Genomic DNA, 14,473 nt, shown 5'->3' on the forward strand with positions numbered 1-14,473 from the left:
AGATAGGTTTTATTTGTCACGTGCACAGTTAAAAATAGTATGATGCAGAGTGAACTGTATTTTTGTACCTGCAGCCAGTATTAAAAAGTAATACAGTAAAACAGTAAACTTAGAGGGGGTAGCTCCTATATACATACATTTGCAATATTTGAAAGCAGCTATGTGACTAAAGTGCAGTGGTGCAGAGGTATTTAGGGCCGGTCAAGGCTCAGAGTCGAGCAGACGGATGGCATGGGGATGGAAACTCTTCTTCGGCCTCTCAGTCTTTGTCCTCACACAGTGGAAACGCCGGCCTGATGGCAGTAGGGAGAGGAGAGAGCTGTTCCAGGAACTTATTGGCCCTTAACCTGCAACGTTTAGTATAAATGTTTCAGGCCTTGGCCGAAGAGAACATTCGTTAATTACAATTCACCCATGTCTGCATCGTGGCAAATTAATTCGTTCCCCTCCAAACCATCATGACATTGGTATAGCTGGTTGTCATGAGGACCTTATATGTGCAACAAAAAGAATGATTGAAAACATAGATGTCAGAAAGCTTTCTGTGCTTGCAGTCAAGGTCAACTAAGCCATTTCTGGTCCATAGACAAGGCAGATTTGTAGCTAAGGAATAATGAACATAAACAATATATGCAACAATATACTGCTTGGATAGTTTAGTTAATGGTATAAAAACATTTAAATTCCTCTCCATTTGATCAGCAGCAATCACACTTGTCTTGATGTCTATGTCACCTTGATCCCGTTTCATGTCTCTATGACGTAAACAACCCTAACGCAGTAAAAATACCGATGTGAGTTTTATAATCTCCAGATAGCACTGTCCCTTTCAGAAAGGTCACAGATAAACGTGGAGCAAAACAACAACAAAAGAAGCCTTCCTTTCCGGGATCACTCTGCTTTCTCAGTCCAGTCTGCTCACAAAGATTACACAAACGCATGTGTTATTAGTAATATCCACTTTATTTGCCATTTCCAAATAACTCACAAACAAAAATGAATTGAAATGTAAGCTTCACCTCTTGCATTCACAAACAGATAGGCTACATTAGTGGTTATGTTCAAAATAAGTAAACATGAAGGAAACATTAAACTGATGGCAAACATACAACCATCCAATCAAATACATAGATATCTATATATTTTTTTTTTATTTATTCCAAGGGTATTTATACAAAAAGGCAAAACAAGTTATCTGAATACCCAGTAGGACAGTTTGCAGTTAAGCTTTCACATGGTTTTAGTATCCTTCTGAAAATATTTGGGCCATCAAGTCTGTTAAACTAAACATGAAATCAAAGGAAACAGGACTATGAATAATGTTTGCTTCTACAAAAAGCACTGAAATAGTAGTATGAGACGGTGTTAAGCCAATGTTACGGTAAGCAAGCACTATGGCGGTCACTTTAAGTAGCGTCTGTAATCCTCGCCAGTGAAGACACAGCGGATAATGTAGTGGCCTTAAGCTAAGGAAGGTACGCCATAACAAACTGGGATCTCCACAGCGCGTGGATGTCAGTCTGACTTTAACTTTCAGGGGTGCTTCAATCATAGTGTTGTGTACTGGAGGTTAGCCCTTAGAACATTTAAATTCTGGTGCCGCGGGTTCCTAACATACGGGTGCTTGAGTTTGCTCGCCCTAAAAAGTCTGTACTGTGTGCTTTTCAGTAAACAATACCCTAGACATTCTTACTCATTATCATCTTTTTTTTAATATATATACACAATTAACACACTATGCGTAGTGTATTAACTTTGGGAATTGATTGCAATGCTTACATGGACACTAGTATTCCTCCAATAATCAGAATAATAGCCTCAATTGTAACAGAATGCAACAAGATTTTCTATCAGACTGAGAGCGGTGGTGTAAACCCTTGATAATCTGTTCAATTGTAAAATATTCATGCCTAAAAACCACGTAAACCAATCAGATTGTATCTCTCCCCTTGCAATAAATACATTCTTTTCAGGAAGGACGGACACATGCAGGTAGTAGACGAGGGTTTGATTCTATTGAAAGAATTCAGTAGTGTCAGTAAAGCTGGGGGAAATAAACCTCTTCTCCTGTCGTATTTCAGGCAGATTTGATGCTCCAGAGGGGGGGGGGATAACCACTTTGAACATGTCAAACAAGTACTATGGTGGTTGACGTTTTGAGGCATGTAAACACATTTCTTATCTGTTGTTGTTTCTTATCTGCCCGTTTTATTTAGCGTTCACATAAACAGTTAAGATAGAATCTCTAGTCAGAATGATTTCTGTCGGGTTGCAGAGATGTTGTCCATGTAAACGAAGCCAGATTGAAGTACTTTCAAATACATACACTTATAAAAACAACTTTTTGAGGTCAAGTGCTTGTAGTACACACTGAAAGTAGTCGACAGACACCGATAGGGCCTTGAGTCGTTTCCATGTTTCACATTTCTTGTTTGCATTCAAAGCGAGCATTTTGCATAGACTCCAGTGTGGGGGCTTCCTGTTGTTTGTGGTTATTCTTTAGTGTTAAGTGGTGAGCGGCGACTGTTTAAAACTGGATCTGGAAGGTTTTGAGACTCAATTAAAAAATAATAAGTTAGAGGAAGTTAGTTAGTTTTATAATAATATTTAAAAAATAATAATAATGGCTCAGTCATAGATTAAGAATCAATCATTTGGTCTATGCAATTTAACGATGAATCACATACTGCATTTTCATTCTGCCAATTTTTTTTTTTTTTCACACTGCTTCATTTGCCTCTACAATCAACCAACTACAAGATAAAAGGAACACACACCAGGGATTTCATTAAGCTATCACTACGGCATTATAACACGGGGTGGCCGGCAGCAGAAGCGAACAAAGTCAGCGACCTCTAAACTCTGCACACAATTGGCAGCCTAAGATTACTGGCAAACAGGATGAGCATGTGGGGATTATTCACATTCACAATGGACAGAGAGGCAACAGTGACGCGCCGCACAAGTATTACTAAAGCCCCGATAACCTTGTATTTCTTTTAAAGGCGATTCAGAACACAAATATTGTAGTGCTTGCTTTTGTTGCTCACTATAGCAGGCTGTCATTCACCTCGATTCGTAAGTGGGCACTTGTTTCTACTAGCTAGCATTTTTCTTTGGTGACCGAGAGCAACGTTTTATTTGGACAGGTACCGCTTCATTTCTTTCCAGTTTCATTTTTAAGTATTTTGTACCTTAAATTCCACCTACCGACTCATTTACTCCCAATTTAGAGATGCTTTTAAATAAAACGAAGAGGGGAATACAAGGTCTGAGCCAGGAAAAGTTAAATTAGCAAAAGAAATCCTTTCATGACCGGAAGTTGAGATGTCAGAAGAGCATGTAAAGGATGTAGTGTTACGGAATCACCTTTTTTTAAAATCAGAGCACCAGGGATTCCTTAATCGCAAAAAAAAAAAAAAAAAAAAGGCAATGAGGGTCATTAGCCGTAAAACTTCTGAAATGTTAGAATTGAGTTCAAGTGTTGTAAAGTCCCTCACAGACTTAAGGGTGATGATCTACGTTGTTTGTGCATTTGAGAAGACTCGACAAAGTGACTGGAAGTACGAAGGGGAGAAGAAAGGTTAGTGCGCTTATCTTACATTGGTTGATATGATAAGAGGAGGAGGAGGAAGAGGAAAAACTTCACAGATTAAAAATAAGTGTCCATAAACATACATAGTAAAATTGAGGTGTAAAAACGACAAACAGGGATGGCATCAAATTACGGCTCGAGCTTAGATAACTGTCCTTCAATCGAAATGCTTCGTAGATTCACCAGTGCGGCGTACATTTCCTTGGTGGCACTTGATGAACTCTCTACACTACACTTCTGTTATCTTAGCTTTTACACCAAAGACGGTGGATTAACGGTTATATGTATGGTGGCTTTCTATCTAGATCTTCCGCATTTAAACCCCAGCTCTTTCATTCTGAACTTGCGCTGTTGTCTGAATATTTTATACACACCAAACTTTACAATGAAAGGTTTTGTAACATGTCAGGGCTTAGCCTCTTGTCAAGCTTTAGGCCTAAATTAAAAACACCATCCATTATTACACTCTGTAATGTGGTCAGAGTGAGAGAGAGAGAGAGTACATAAATTATTTGGAGTGTCAGCACATAAAAAGTTAGAGCTATAAATGGTGTATGAGTGCCACCATACTACTTCCTGACGCACGGTCAGATGCCCTGTTAGCCAGGAACAGAAAGTCATGGTCAGGCATGGCCACAAAAGAAATGCAAAAGTCTGAGAAATGTATATGTACATAAGCAGCGAGCCTGCCCCCTTTAAGGACTATAAAATACAACACCTCTCTCTAATTCTCTTGGCCAAACTTTTACTTTTCTTCTTCCCGTTCTTCTCTTTGCTGTCCTCCATTTTCCTCGCCCGGATCTCTCTCATCAGGTCAAAAAACACCTGTTGGACAAATAAACAGTTTTGTTTGCTCAATATCAGCACACTCGTCTGGCTTCGGGATTCACATGTTTGGCCGGTTACACAAACCTTGTCGACATTGGCACGGGTTTTGGCTGAGGTCTCCACGTAGCACACGCCCCACTGCTCTGCACGTGCCTTCGCCTCGTCTGCGCTAACCTGCCGTCGGTCGTCCAGGTCCGATTTATTGCCAACCAGGAGAAAGGGCACATTCTCGTCCTCCTTCACTCGCAGGATCTGCTCCCTGTAAAACAGGAAATGTCACTCAAGCCTGAATTGTGTAAATAAACAGACTATACCGGTTGCTTAGAGTAAAGCTGCAGACAGTCAAGTCGAACTGAGACAGCAGCGATGAGCTGAATGAGTCAAGCGGGGGAAGAATAATGATCATTAAATCCTGGGAGTTTCATTAACAGATTTCATTCATACAGTTGGTCTCACCTGAAGTCTACTGTTGCTGCAAATGATTCCAGTTCTGTGATGGAAAATACGCAGAGGAAACCCTCGCCGCTGCGGAAGTAGTTATCCCGGATGGCTGCATAGTCCTCTTGTCCAGCTGTGTCAAGGATGTCAATCTGCACCTCCTCTCCATCCAGCACTACTTTCTTCCTGTAACTGTCCGCCTTGGTGGGCTCGTAGTCTTCAACAAACTAGAAAGACATAAAACATTATCGGCAAACGCCATAAGAGGAGCTTTATCGCCTCGGCAACTGTTGTGTAGTTGAATTAGCCGCTCACCTCATCGTACATGAACTGGAGAGTAAGGGCCGATTTCCCCACTCCTCCACTGCCCACCATGATCACTTTGTGAAGGGCTAGAGAGTTCTGCCCTTTCGGCTTCGCAGCTGCCATGGCTCTGAGTACCAAGAGGTGCAAGTGGCAAAGGGAGAAAGTCCAAGGCGGCGGGAGGAATTGTGAAATGAAGACCGTAAAGTCAGTCCAAAGATTTCGGGTGTAACAAAGTGCTGAATGATAAGTCCTGTGGAGAATAAAAAATAAAAAAAAGAGAGGGACAGAGAGAAATCTTTGAGATGCTGCATCAAAATTTCCTGTGGTTTCATTTCTTCATTTAGACTGTAGTTTATTACCGGTGTCATGGTAATACATTCAACAACAATGAAAAGGTTTAACCAGAAGAAACTGCCATTAAACTACAGGGGGTGGTGTCACCGGCCAGATTTAAGCTCCATGTCGAGCTCCAAGCCTTGTGATAAATATTTACAACCGTCACACCATCTAAAACTACAACTAGGTGCAGTTACACATTTTAGCACAGTGACTGTTGCCACGGCTGTCACGCTGCCATGGTTACTTAAATTAACTTACACCAAAAAAACAAAAAATAGATCCAAAATTATGCCAGCAATTAGACTAAGCACGTGCCACATAATTCATTGCTCGAACTGGTTGTAGGGCTATTGAATTGTGTGCAGAGGTATTTTTTTTTTTTCAGTTGAAACACGCCCAACAACGAAATCTACATGGCGTGGCTACTCCCTTACAAAATCTTTTAGCTACAGGCAGCTAGGTTTCACATGCTGATGGCAAGTTACCACAACAAAAAAATTTGCAACTCCTTGGGGTACATGCTGCTTGTAAGAACACGGGCACGTGAATTAGATAAGCCATGTGTACACTGTGACAAACAGCAGGCAAATTCCTTTAACCCAAGACACGCATGCAAAACCTATTTAGCAAAGAAATAAAACTTCTTTATAAGCTTCTAGGTAACATCTGGCAGTATTTTTGAATTGTTGACAGGAGTGGATAGAAATCGGACACACGCTAAAGCCATTTAGAAGCCAGACTCCCATACTGGACCGGCCAGGAACACTGGGGAAGGAGGGGAGGGGGGCCATGATGTCCAGAAAAGTGTCTGTTAAGGCATTTTCACTACAACACAGATCTCTTGAGATCAGGGATAAATGAGGGGGAATGCAGCCAATAGGTCATTATACAAATTAACAAAAAGCAGCCTGTGCACTGAAAGTCAATATTAGGATTTAATATTCAAGGCAGCGTCCTTTTACTTTAACCATTTAAGGTTGCAGGGATCTGTTAACAAACGTTAAACTGAAAGTCAAAACATCTGTTAAACAGCTTAGGGCTTTTATATGAATGTTTATAAAAATAATGATTACAAAGTTAAGATTAAAAGGGCCATTTTTCTGGATAAGGGGAAGATAAATGACATTTATTTAGCTTTTAATGGTGACCACAGATAAAAGGCGTAACGTCACCACACCCGTGTTGACAAATCATCTAGCATTATCAATAAATTGGCAATTAAATAAGGCGAGCACGTCAAGAATTCAATAATGAGAACTAAGCAAGTGACAAGTTTAAGTAATACTGACAATATGTTATAATAATAGGCAACGTTATACGAGATAAAAACATCGTACTAGACTCTAATAATCATGTTTACCTATTAGCAAGTTAGCTTGTGGCATTTCAACTGTTAGTAAACTAGCTAGCAAGGTTTGACGCTGTGGCTATCTATCGAGCTAACTAACCTACCGAGCAGGTAGACGCCACCTGGCCTTTATTTGCGAGCAAACATGAAAGAATACAACGACTTAATTAATTTAAAAAAAAAAAATCTGACATCCAGCAACAGATGTTCGGGGTCGATGCTCCCAAACTCAGCAGCCTCCCCGCTAGCAGGCTAAGGTGCAGGCAAAAGGGGCTAGCAAAACGATAACAGGCAGCTAATCACAACTAAATGATGCGACGCGGTCGGGGGAAAAAAAAATCAGTGGAAGCCGTTATATCAAAGCAGCTGGCGTGAATAGCATCACCTACCGTTTAATTAGATAGCAGTCACCTTGGCAAGGCGGCTAACGGAGGCTGAATGGTGGTGCAGATATTGAAAAGACTCAACTAGCTACTTGTTAGCTCATGGCTAGCTCCCTAGCTAACTCCAGAGACTTGGGTGCTGGTAGCTGTTAGCAAGCAGACTGACTGCACGTCCTGTGGGCTTGGCTCCGTCTGACAACGCCCGCCCGCCTGGGAGAACCAGACGGCACTCATGTTTTACTCTTGTGGGTGAATTTACCACTAATTTCACCAATTTGTCACCAATTAAAACGTGTGTGAAAAATACTGCAACATGTGTTTTGTAGTTTACGAATACATATTAAGCTTTTGCGACCGGGAACATGCATGATAATTGATTAATTGGCTAATCGGAATAAATGGGGGCACATTTGTTGAGGAGAAGGGAGAAATAAACCCTCAAGAGGCAGGTAATGTTGGTTTAAATGTGTTTTTTCCCCAAATAAACTACCATTTGCTTGTACTTTCATCATTTAATCCAAGTAAGGGTTTATTTTCAGTTCAGAAAATTAAAGTATATCTATATGAATAACCTGAAAGTCACATTAAACGTTATGGATACAGTTTTTTCATAGTTTGACTGAATAGACCTTGAAAAGGCAGGTCATCTTGATTTTAAAACGATATTTTTCTGCAAATATGTTTATAAAATAACCTAAAATCACATTTAAGGTTGTAGATACGGCTATTTCATGTTTTCGCTGATTTATTTTTTATTTTTTGCCATTTTTGTGTGTTTTAGTGATGAAGGAAAAGGCCAGAATCTCTGACCTGCACTTGAAGTTTGCAGAGAAGACTTGGAACGACACTTTTCAGCTTGTCCGAAGATGCATGGTGAGACAATCTTTCCATTTCACATTATCCTAGTAGGCTGTAGCTCTTTCCTTTGTCATGCAACTCATTCAGATCGCCCTCATATCGTTACTATTTTCTCTATATAGGTTTAAAAACAAAATCTGTGATTGCATGAGACTGCTTCCTGGATGGTTTCTCTTACATTCGCTGTGAATCAGGAGCTGGTGTCGCGACGCACTCAGAATGAGATCATTCATCCAGGAACACACACACGTCTTTGTTGTTTCGTCAACAGTTTGCGCATTGATGCTTCTTGCAGCTTTACTTGGATTCACTCGTCAAAAAGGTTTCGCAGGCACATGGAAGATCCATCCTTTAAATCAGAGCAAGGTTCTTTTGTGTCTCATTTTAGTTAGACGTTTACTGCTCCCGGCTTCTGCAGAATTTACGCTGAAAACCTTGAGCTTGATTCTTTTGAAAGATGCTTCGCTGTGCAGATGTTTATCATTTGGTTAAAGGTTTAAGCAAACAGCCCAAAAGACTCAGTGTGCACTCTATAAAGCGAGGAGACGGTGGGTTAGTTTTCTTTAGATTTCTCATGGGTGGAGTAGCAGGGCAGATAATACTTTTGGATTAATACAGAGTGGAGCTTGGCAGTGGTCAGTCTCTGGAGCCCGTTAAGGGAACTTGATTACTTGGTGGTCTGAAGTGATGTGTGGTCCAAAGGGATCAGACAGCTGGGTCTAGTTACACAACTCTCTGAGGAGTTTTATGAAGCTGGGATTCTCAGTAAGTGCAGAGGGCGATATAAATTTCAAACCCTGCGATCCAAAAAGTTTGTTTTATTGAACATCGCAAAGTGCAAAGCATCCAAATTGTGAACGTCTCCCTCGCTGTGGCGATGTGCAGTTTGTGCTGCGTGGCGGTACGAGCAGATAGGGCTGAAGACTGTTTATACGGGCTGCCACACAAGCGCTCCATTGTTTTTTTTTTTTACTCTCCTTTGTCTCTTAATAGGAGAGATCCAGAGATGCATCTAAACCCTGTGAGCCGCTGGTTAGATCCCTGGAAAGACTCCAGGAGGTGTTTAATGGTAAACACGCATGCACACCCATAAGCCACTATGCATTACATTAACGTAAGTCACGCACACAACCTGTGTCGATGCCTTATGTTAACGCACTTTGTATTTTGCTGCACAATCCATGCACGATCTGTAGATTTCTGTAGCTGTTTGTTGCACCAAACACAAAGACAAACTATGTGTTTGTGCATAAAATCATATTCTGAATTGGCATGTTTTTAGGGTTAGGATTGGCTGTCGATAAAGATACTGAATCACAATTTCAGTGCATGATTGTCAATAGTTTTAGTCAATAGTACACATATTTTCAAATTCTGTTCTAAATCTAATATTTAGAGGGATATTTCTCAAGTTTTTAATACTGCAAACGATGCAGCATCAGCTGTGTGCTTGGCCAGGAAGTGGTATTTGAGACTCGTTGTACTCTGGTCATAACTCGGACATATTTGTTCTTGCATCTCTTCCTGATTTCCCAAACTACGAGCCGGGTTATAATCGCAGAATGTGTGTGCATGTTGATGACGCGTCCAAAAAAAAAAAAAAAAAAGGAATGTGAGTCTTTATATGTTTCAGTGTCCTCTGTGAATACAACGAGATGCCGCTTGGAGATGATAGCCAAACAACAAGGGTAAGGAGCGTTCAGTTATACTTCACCCCTTTCTTTGATCTGTCACTTTTATCCCAGAGCATTCACATTATCATTCCCGTTTTCTCCCGAGGATGGGTTTTCACATCACCGAGTCCACATGCTACCTGACCGCTGACTTATTCTACCTGGAAGTGCTGTTGCTGCCATGCGGCGGAGTGGAGGAGGTGAAGGTGGCCAAACATGGAGAACCCCCTGTTGTAAGCGGACTGTACTGTTTCCAACAATCAATCTCGCTCTCCGATTTACTCTGCTAATGAAATGAAACTGCCCCGCAGCCCAGTGAGTCCCTTCTTCTGCTGCTGAGGTAAGGAACAGCGTCCAGGTACATTAAAATCAGGACATTTCTCCTGCAGTAAGCATAGCCAATAAACTCCACAGATTAATGGCAGCACTCTTATACCTATTAAGGTTAATACTTTTAGTTGCTGATTGTGCTTCTTCTTTTTTGTTTTCCTCTGTTCACACAGGTCCAAACATTTTGCTGAATTCTCCAAGAAGTTGGGAGGCCTCTTTGCTCAATACAACATCCCAGGAGACAAGTACTTACTCTTAAAATATTCTATAGCTTTTACTCTCTTTAAGTCATTCAGGTAATTCCGTCACTTTTTTTGTCCCAAGTGAAATCAAATTGAAATTGTTGGCGTCTCTGCAGCATCTTGAGAAAGACTTGCAGCAGTTATCACATTTGCAGAGGTGAGTGAGTAAATACCCCAAGTTTAACTCAAAACTAAATGAATTAAATGGTAATTGTCAATGAAACGATTTGGATTTTGACTAATATTTGACTTTTTTGAGGTCTCTTTAATCAAAATGCTGTAAATAATTCAGTTGCAGCCCTAATACAAAGTTCAATCAGTTGTTTTTCTGATTCCAGAGCACCAAAGTACGATGACCCCCAAGTGGAGATGATTAACAACGGCAGGATTGGATATCTAACAGCAGGAAAAGAAGGTATATGTGCACAAAACATCAGCCGTGTGCTTATTTAATCTTCTTTAAACTGATCAGATGTCTATTTTCCAGATTGTCCTCTGACCGTGCAGTTCTTTACCTCCCCAACTGATGAAATTAAGACTTCAGATTCACGTAATACTTGGCGTTCTTGGTGGCAAATTAAAACGGTTCACTACTGCTTCCCATCGGAAAATCTCTTCCTTTTTAAAGATTTGCCACCGGTCGTCCAGGCAGCCCAGGTAACCGTGGGCGTCAGCGACGTGACTCACATGCTTCAGATGGCGTCTGCGATCCAGCAGCCTCCGCAGCTGGATCCCCAGGGGTACCGTGTTATTGTTTTAATCTCTGACTCAGCGGGACGCTTTTCATTTCACATCCCACAGCGAGTCTGAATGTCTCCGCTGTTGTGGCGCTAATAGAGTAGAAATTGTGTCCCGTGGCAGTTGCCCTGTGTTCGCTGCGCTGGCTGAGGTGCCAAATGAGACGTTGCCTGCCTGTTTCCTGCTCAGACTGCAGCCTGCGATGCCAGTCATGACGTCTTTTGTAAAGAAGCTCAACCAAATTACTGGTGAGATATGTCAATTATTATATTTTAAAAACAAAACCTCAGTGCATCAGCCTCCTGTTCATCCTCTGATTTTTCATAGATGTGGCTGTACCAGATGTTGACCTGCAGTGGGCACCATTACCCAAGCTTCTCATAAGAGGTTCACAGAGTCCGAACAGCCACTGGGAGGCATCGGATAAAAAGGAAACAATCTTTACAGTGGTATGATCGTACTATTTAGAGATATTTCAGGCTCAGTCATTGCGTATACATCAATATTTGCATGTCTAGTCTCTTCCTGGGGGCGAGACGCACAGTTACGTTCTCCCCGGAGCTGCGTGGGATGCGGCCGCCCAGAGAGGGGCCGTGGTGGAGAGTGTTCCCTTCACCCAGCCTGCTCACGTCCCAGCATTACTGGAGCTGCTGCGCCACCAGTGTGCTATTAACACCCTGCTGAGGAGCTGTTTCAGTGTACAGTCTTCCAGTATAGGTAGGAGGGAGTTGGATTATAAAATCACAGCAGTGTGGAGGTGGTCATTAATGTTTTGTTTTTTTTTAGTTGTGAATGTTATATACTTCTTAATTGGTTTCGTTTATATGAATAATATTTCTTTAATCAGATTGAAATCATTCTGATTAGATTCCAACGTAACTGTTTACATGAACGCTAAATAAAATGGATCTGAAAAGATGTGTTTCCGTGGCCCCAAAGCATCACTCGGTATCTAATTTCTTTTTGACACGCAGCTTGCTGTGGTTTTCAAAAATGCTGCGCACAGTTGGTGTTCCTGCCTCCGTGTTTCTGTCCCTCCTGGAAACATCGGCGAAAAAAAAAAATGTTCCAGCCGCAGAGAAACAATTGGATCAAGCATTTACATGATTAATGGTTGCTAATATTTTCCTACCGAACAAAGATATTACGCCACCGTGCCCAATTCAATTGAACGTCACTTCCAAACGAGCCAGCCTCTTCTGATTGAGGCGGTTACATGAGTCATTTTTATTCTGATTGGGCAATTATTCTGATTATTATGAAATGATTATCCATACAAATGAACCAGTTGATTAAATCCCCTCAGGTTCGGTGTGCGACTTGCATTTTGAAGTCCTTCCAGAGTCCGACACCAGCTTCTCTGTGACCTTCCGCCGGCCTGATGCTGACTCGCTTGCCGTCTGTGAGCATTTCTCGTTATTTATATTTATATTGTGTTGCGTGATCTGAAAAGTAACAACTACTTTCAAGCCAAGGTGTCAAACATTCACCGGTTCCAGCTTCTCAGATGCGAAGATTTGATACTTTGTCGCGGATAATAAAATATGTCTTTAGCTCACAGACAGTGTGAATAAAAAAAAAAAATATTTCAACACGTCACACTTAGCTGTGTGAAACCATAACGGCCATTTTCACAGTTTTTCCACACATTTTATTGACGTAGCGATCTATCAGCTTGTCAGATTCAATAAAAATGCCAAGGTTTATGGAACTGGTCGTAGATTTATACGAGTTATTGTGCACTTGTGTCTGCAGTGCTGGTGAACGTATCTGATGCTCATGAAATCAGCTGCAGCTTGTTTGGAGGAGGAACATGTGATCCCTCCGTGGATGAATACGTCTCTGCTGTTATGAAGCGGTGAGGTTTCATGGCTTTACCTTTCCTCCTTCCTCTTCAGTTATAACTGGATGTATACATGTAAAGGATGGCTGTGTGAATATATGTGATGTCCAGAGCTTGATGTATTTTAATGTCAATTTTGTGTAGTTTGCTTTTCAAAAGTGTAAAAACATGTTCTGATTTATTATTTTTTTTGTTTCCCTCAGGTGTATGTCTATCCCTGTGGCTATGAAGATGCTGTACAGCAAGCTGCAGGAGATCACCTCTGCCCCACTTTCTCCCGGCCGTCCGGCCACCACAGAAGCCCAAAATGACCACTTGGGTTCCTCGAATGCAGCTGCGACGGACGCCAACAGTGACTCGGCCACGTTCTCTCAAAGTGCAGCTGTGTCAGAAGACGGCCCCGATGGTTCCGCCCGCTGTGCCGCGTCTGTAGCCAAATCTGAGCTTCATCCTGAAACGAATACAAGCACCCCTGACAACCCTCACCCATTAACTCCGGTGGGTGTGTTTCCACACTGCGCCGGCAGTAACGGCCAGCTTTCGGAGCCGATGTGAACCTTTTTTCAACTTTTATTTGGGTATTTTTGTTGGCAAAGGATGCGTTTTTGTTTCCTTGATTTCATGTAAGGCAGCGAGCGCCTGATTAAACCCATCTCCTGCGTAACACTGAAGTGTTTCTTACTTTGCATTCCAGTGTGGCAGAGAATGCTGGCTGCAAAGGTTTGAGGTTTGGCATTTGACCTCAGGCAGCCAAGAGCCCGGCAGATTGGTACCATGTGAGCCAATCAAACACTGTCGAAGGATAAACATCATTAAAATAAGAAAATGGGTTTTATAGGATGCACAAATAACACCGAGGCCCTACCAACTCCACAGCCCTGAAATGTATCGCAGCTCCTAGGCGCCCGTTCTTTTGCGGGAAAAATAAAGTTTTGCACAAATGACATTTGGTGTGAAAGCGTGGGAGTCGAATACCTCTGTGGAGTGGAAACTCGGCAGCAAGAAATCTCTTGATTACCGCCGAGTGCTTTTTCTGGGTGCCTGCCAGGACGTCTACCAATATAGCACAAATGTGCGGAGCCTGTGCAGCATTAGAAATATTTTGCCATCAAATGCAGAAAGGAAATTATGTGAATTATTATTTTTTTTTTCTTCTTTTGCATTCTGGGTGGAAAATTGTCCCCATAGCTTGGATGCTGAAGACCTGTGTGTGTATGTATTCAGAAAGACATTTAATAGGTTTTTGGAATATTAAGTCAACTGTCAACGGCAGACAACTGGTTTTGTCCAGTGTCTTTACTTCTAGATATCCAATGACCTGTGTGACTGCTATTCATAGACACATTCCAGCATGTGTGGTTAAACCGCTCTCTTCTTTCAGTGAGGCTTTATTCTCAGAATATATGAGAGGCTGTGTGTGCTGGCTTCTGATTGGCTGTGGATAAATCAATGAAGCGCATCTGGTGATATCAGACTTGCATTAAAATAAATAATAGAGAATAATTTACTTGGTTTGTGACTTATTCAGTTTTGTTTGTGCAGAAATCAGTAT

General features: G+C 41.6%; 2 protein-coding genes across 5 annotated transcripts; one reads left to right on the plus strand and one right to left on the minus strand.

The window, feature by feature from the left end:
* Positions 1-641: 641 nt before the first annotated feature.
* ralaa (v-ral simian leukemia viral oncogene homolog Aa (ras related)) lies at positions 642-7,420 on the minus strand. The gene is made up of 5 exons (XM_084565931.1): positions 7,244-7,420; positions 5,177-5,417; positions 4,880-5,088; positions 4,508-4,682; positions 642-4,420 (listed from the first exon to the last, which is right to left on the minus strand). The coding sequence occupies exons 2-5, from the start codon at positions 5,288-5,290 to the stop codon at positions 4,298-4,300; spliced, it is 621 nt and encodes a 206-aa protein (XP_084422057.1). The 5' UTR covers positions 5,291-5,417; positions 7,244-7,420; the 3' UTR covers positions 642-4,297.
* Positions 7,421-9,781: 2,361 nt separating this feature from the next.
* On the plus strand, positions 9,782-14,472 carry med1l (mediator complex subunit 1-like). Of its 4 annotated transcripts, none has more exons than XM_084565615.1 (14): positions 9,782-10,001; positions 10,080-10,108; positions 10,272-10,343; positions 10,423-10,497; positions 10,679-10,755; positions 10,828-10,890; positions 10,969-11,080; positions 11,202-11,326; positions 11,406-11,527; positions 11,597-11,795; positions 12,385-12,480; positions 12,834-12,936; positions 13,125-13,419; positions 13,616-14,472. In XM_084565615.1, exons 1-14 carry the CDS (start codon positions 9,876-9,878, stop codon positions 13,757-13,759), a joined length of 1,638 nt encoding a protein of 545 aa, XP_084421741.1. In that variant the 5' UTR covers positions 9,782-9,875; the 3' UTR covers positions 13,760-14,472. The 4 variants fall into 4 exon arrangements, with proteins under 4 accessions (XP_084421741.1, XP_084421742.1, XP_084421744.1 ...); XM_084565616.1 differs by having other exon boundaries at positions 11,406-11,524; XM_084565618.1 differs by lacking the exon at positions 12,385-12,480.
* The last annotated feature ends 1 nt before the right edge of the window (position 14,473 follows it).

This window comes from Chelon labrosus (genome assembly GCF_963514085.1).
Source record: "Chelon labrosus genome assembly, chromosome: 18".
Taxonomy (NCBI): Eukaryota; Metazoa; Chordata; class Actinopteri; order Mugiliformes; family Mugilidae; genus Chelon; species Chelon labrosus.

Coding starts and splice junctions, on each gene's coding strand:
- ralaa (XM_084565931.1), bottom strand. CDS start 5,290: ATGGCAGCTGCGAAGCCGAAAGGGCAGAACTCTCTAGCCCTTCACAAA. Junction 4,683..4,879: donor GCAGCAACAGTAGACTTCAG/GTGAGACCAACT, acceptor CCTGTTTTACAG/GGAGCAGATCCTGCGAGTGA. Junction 4,421..4,507: donor CCCGTGCCAATGTCGACAAG/GTTTGTGTAACC, acceptor TTTGTCCAACAG/GTGTTTTTTGACCTGATGAG.
- med1l (XM_084565615.1), top strand. CDS start 9,876: ATGGGTTTTCACATCACCGAGTCCACATGCTACCTGACCGCTGACTTA. Junction 11,327..11,405: donor GAAGCTCAACCAAATTACTG/GTGAGATATGTC, acceptor GATTTTTCATAG/ATGTGGCTGTACCAGATGTT. Junction 12,937..13,124: donor GTCTCTGCTGTTATGAAGCG/GTGAGGTTTCAT, acceptor TGTTTCCCTCAG/GTGTATGTCTATCCCTGTGG.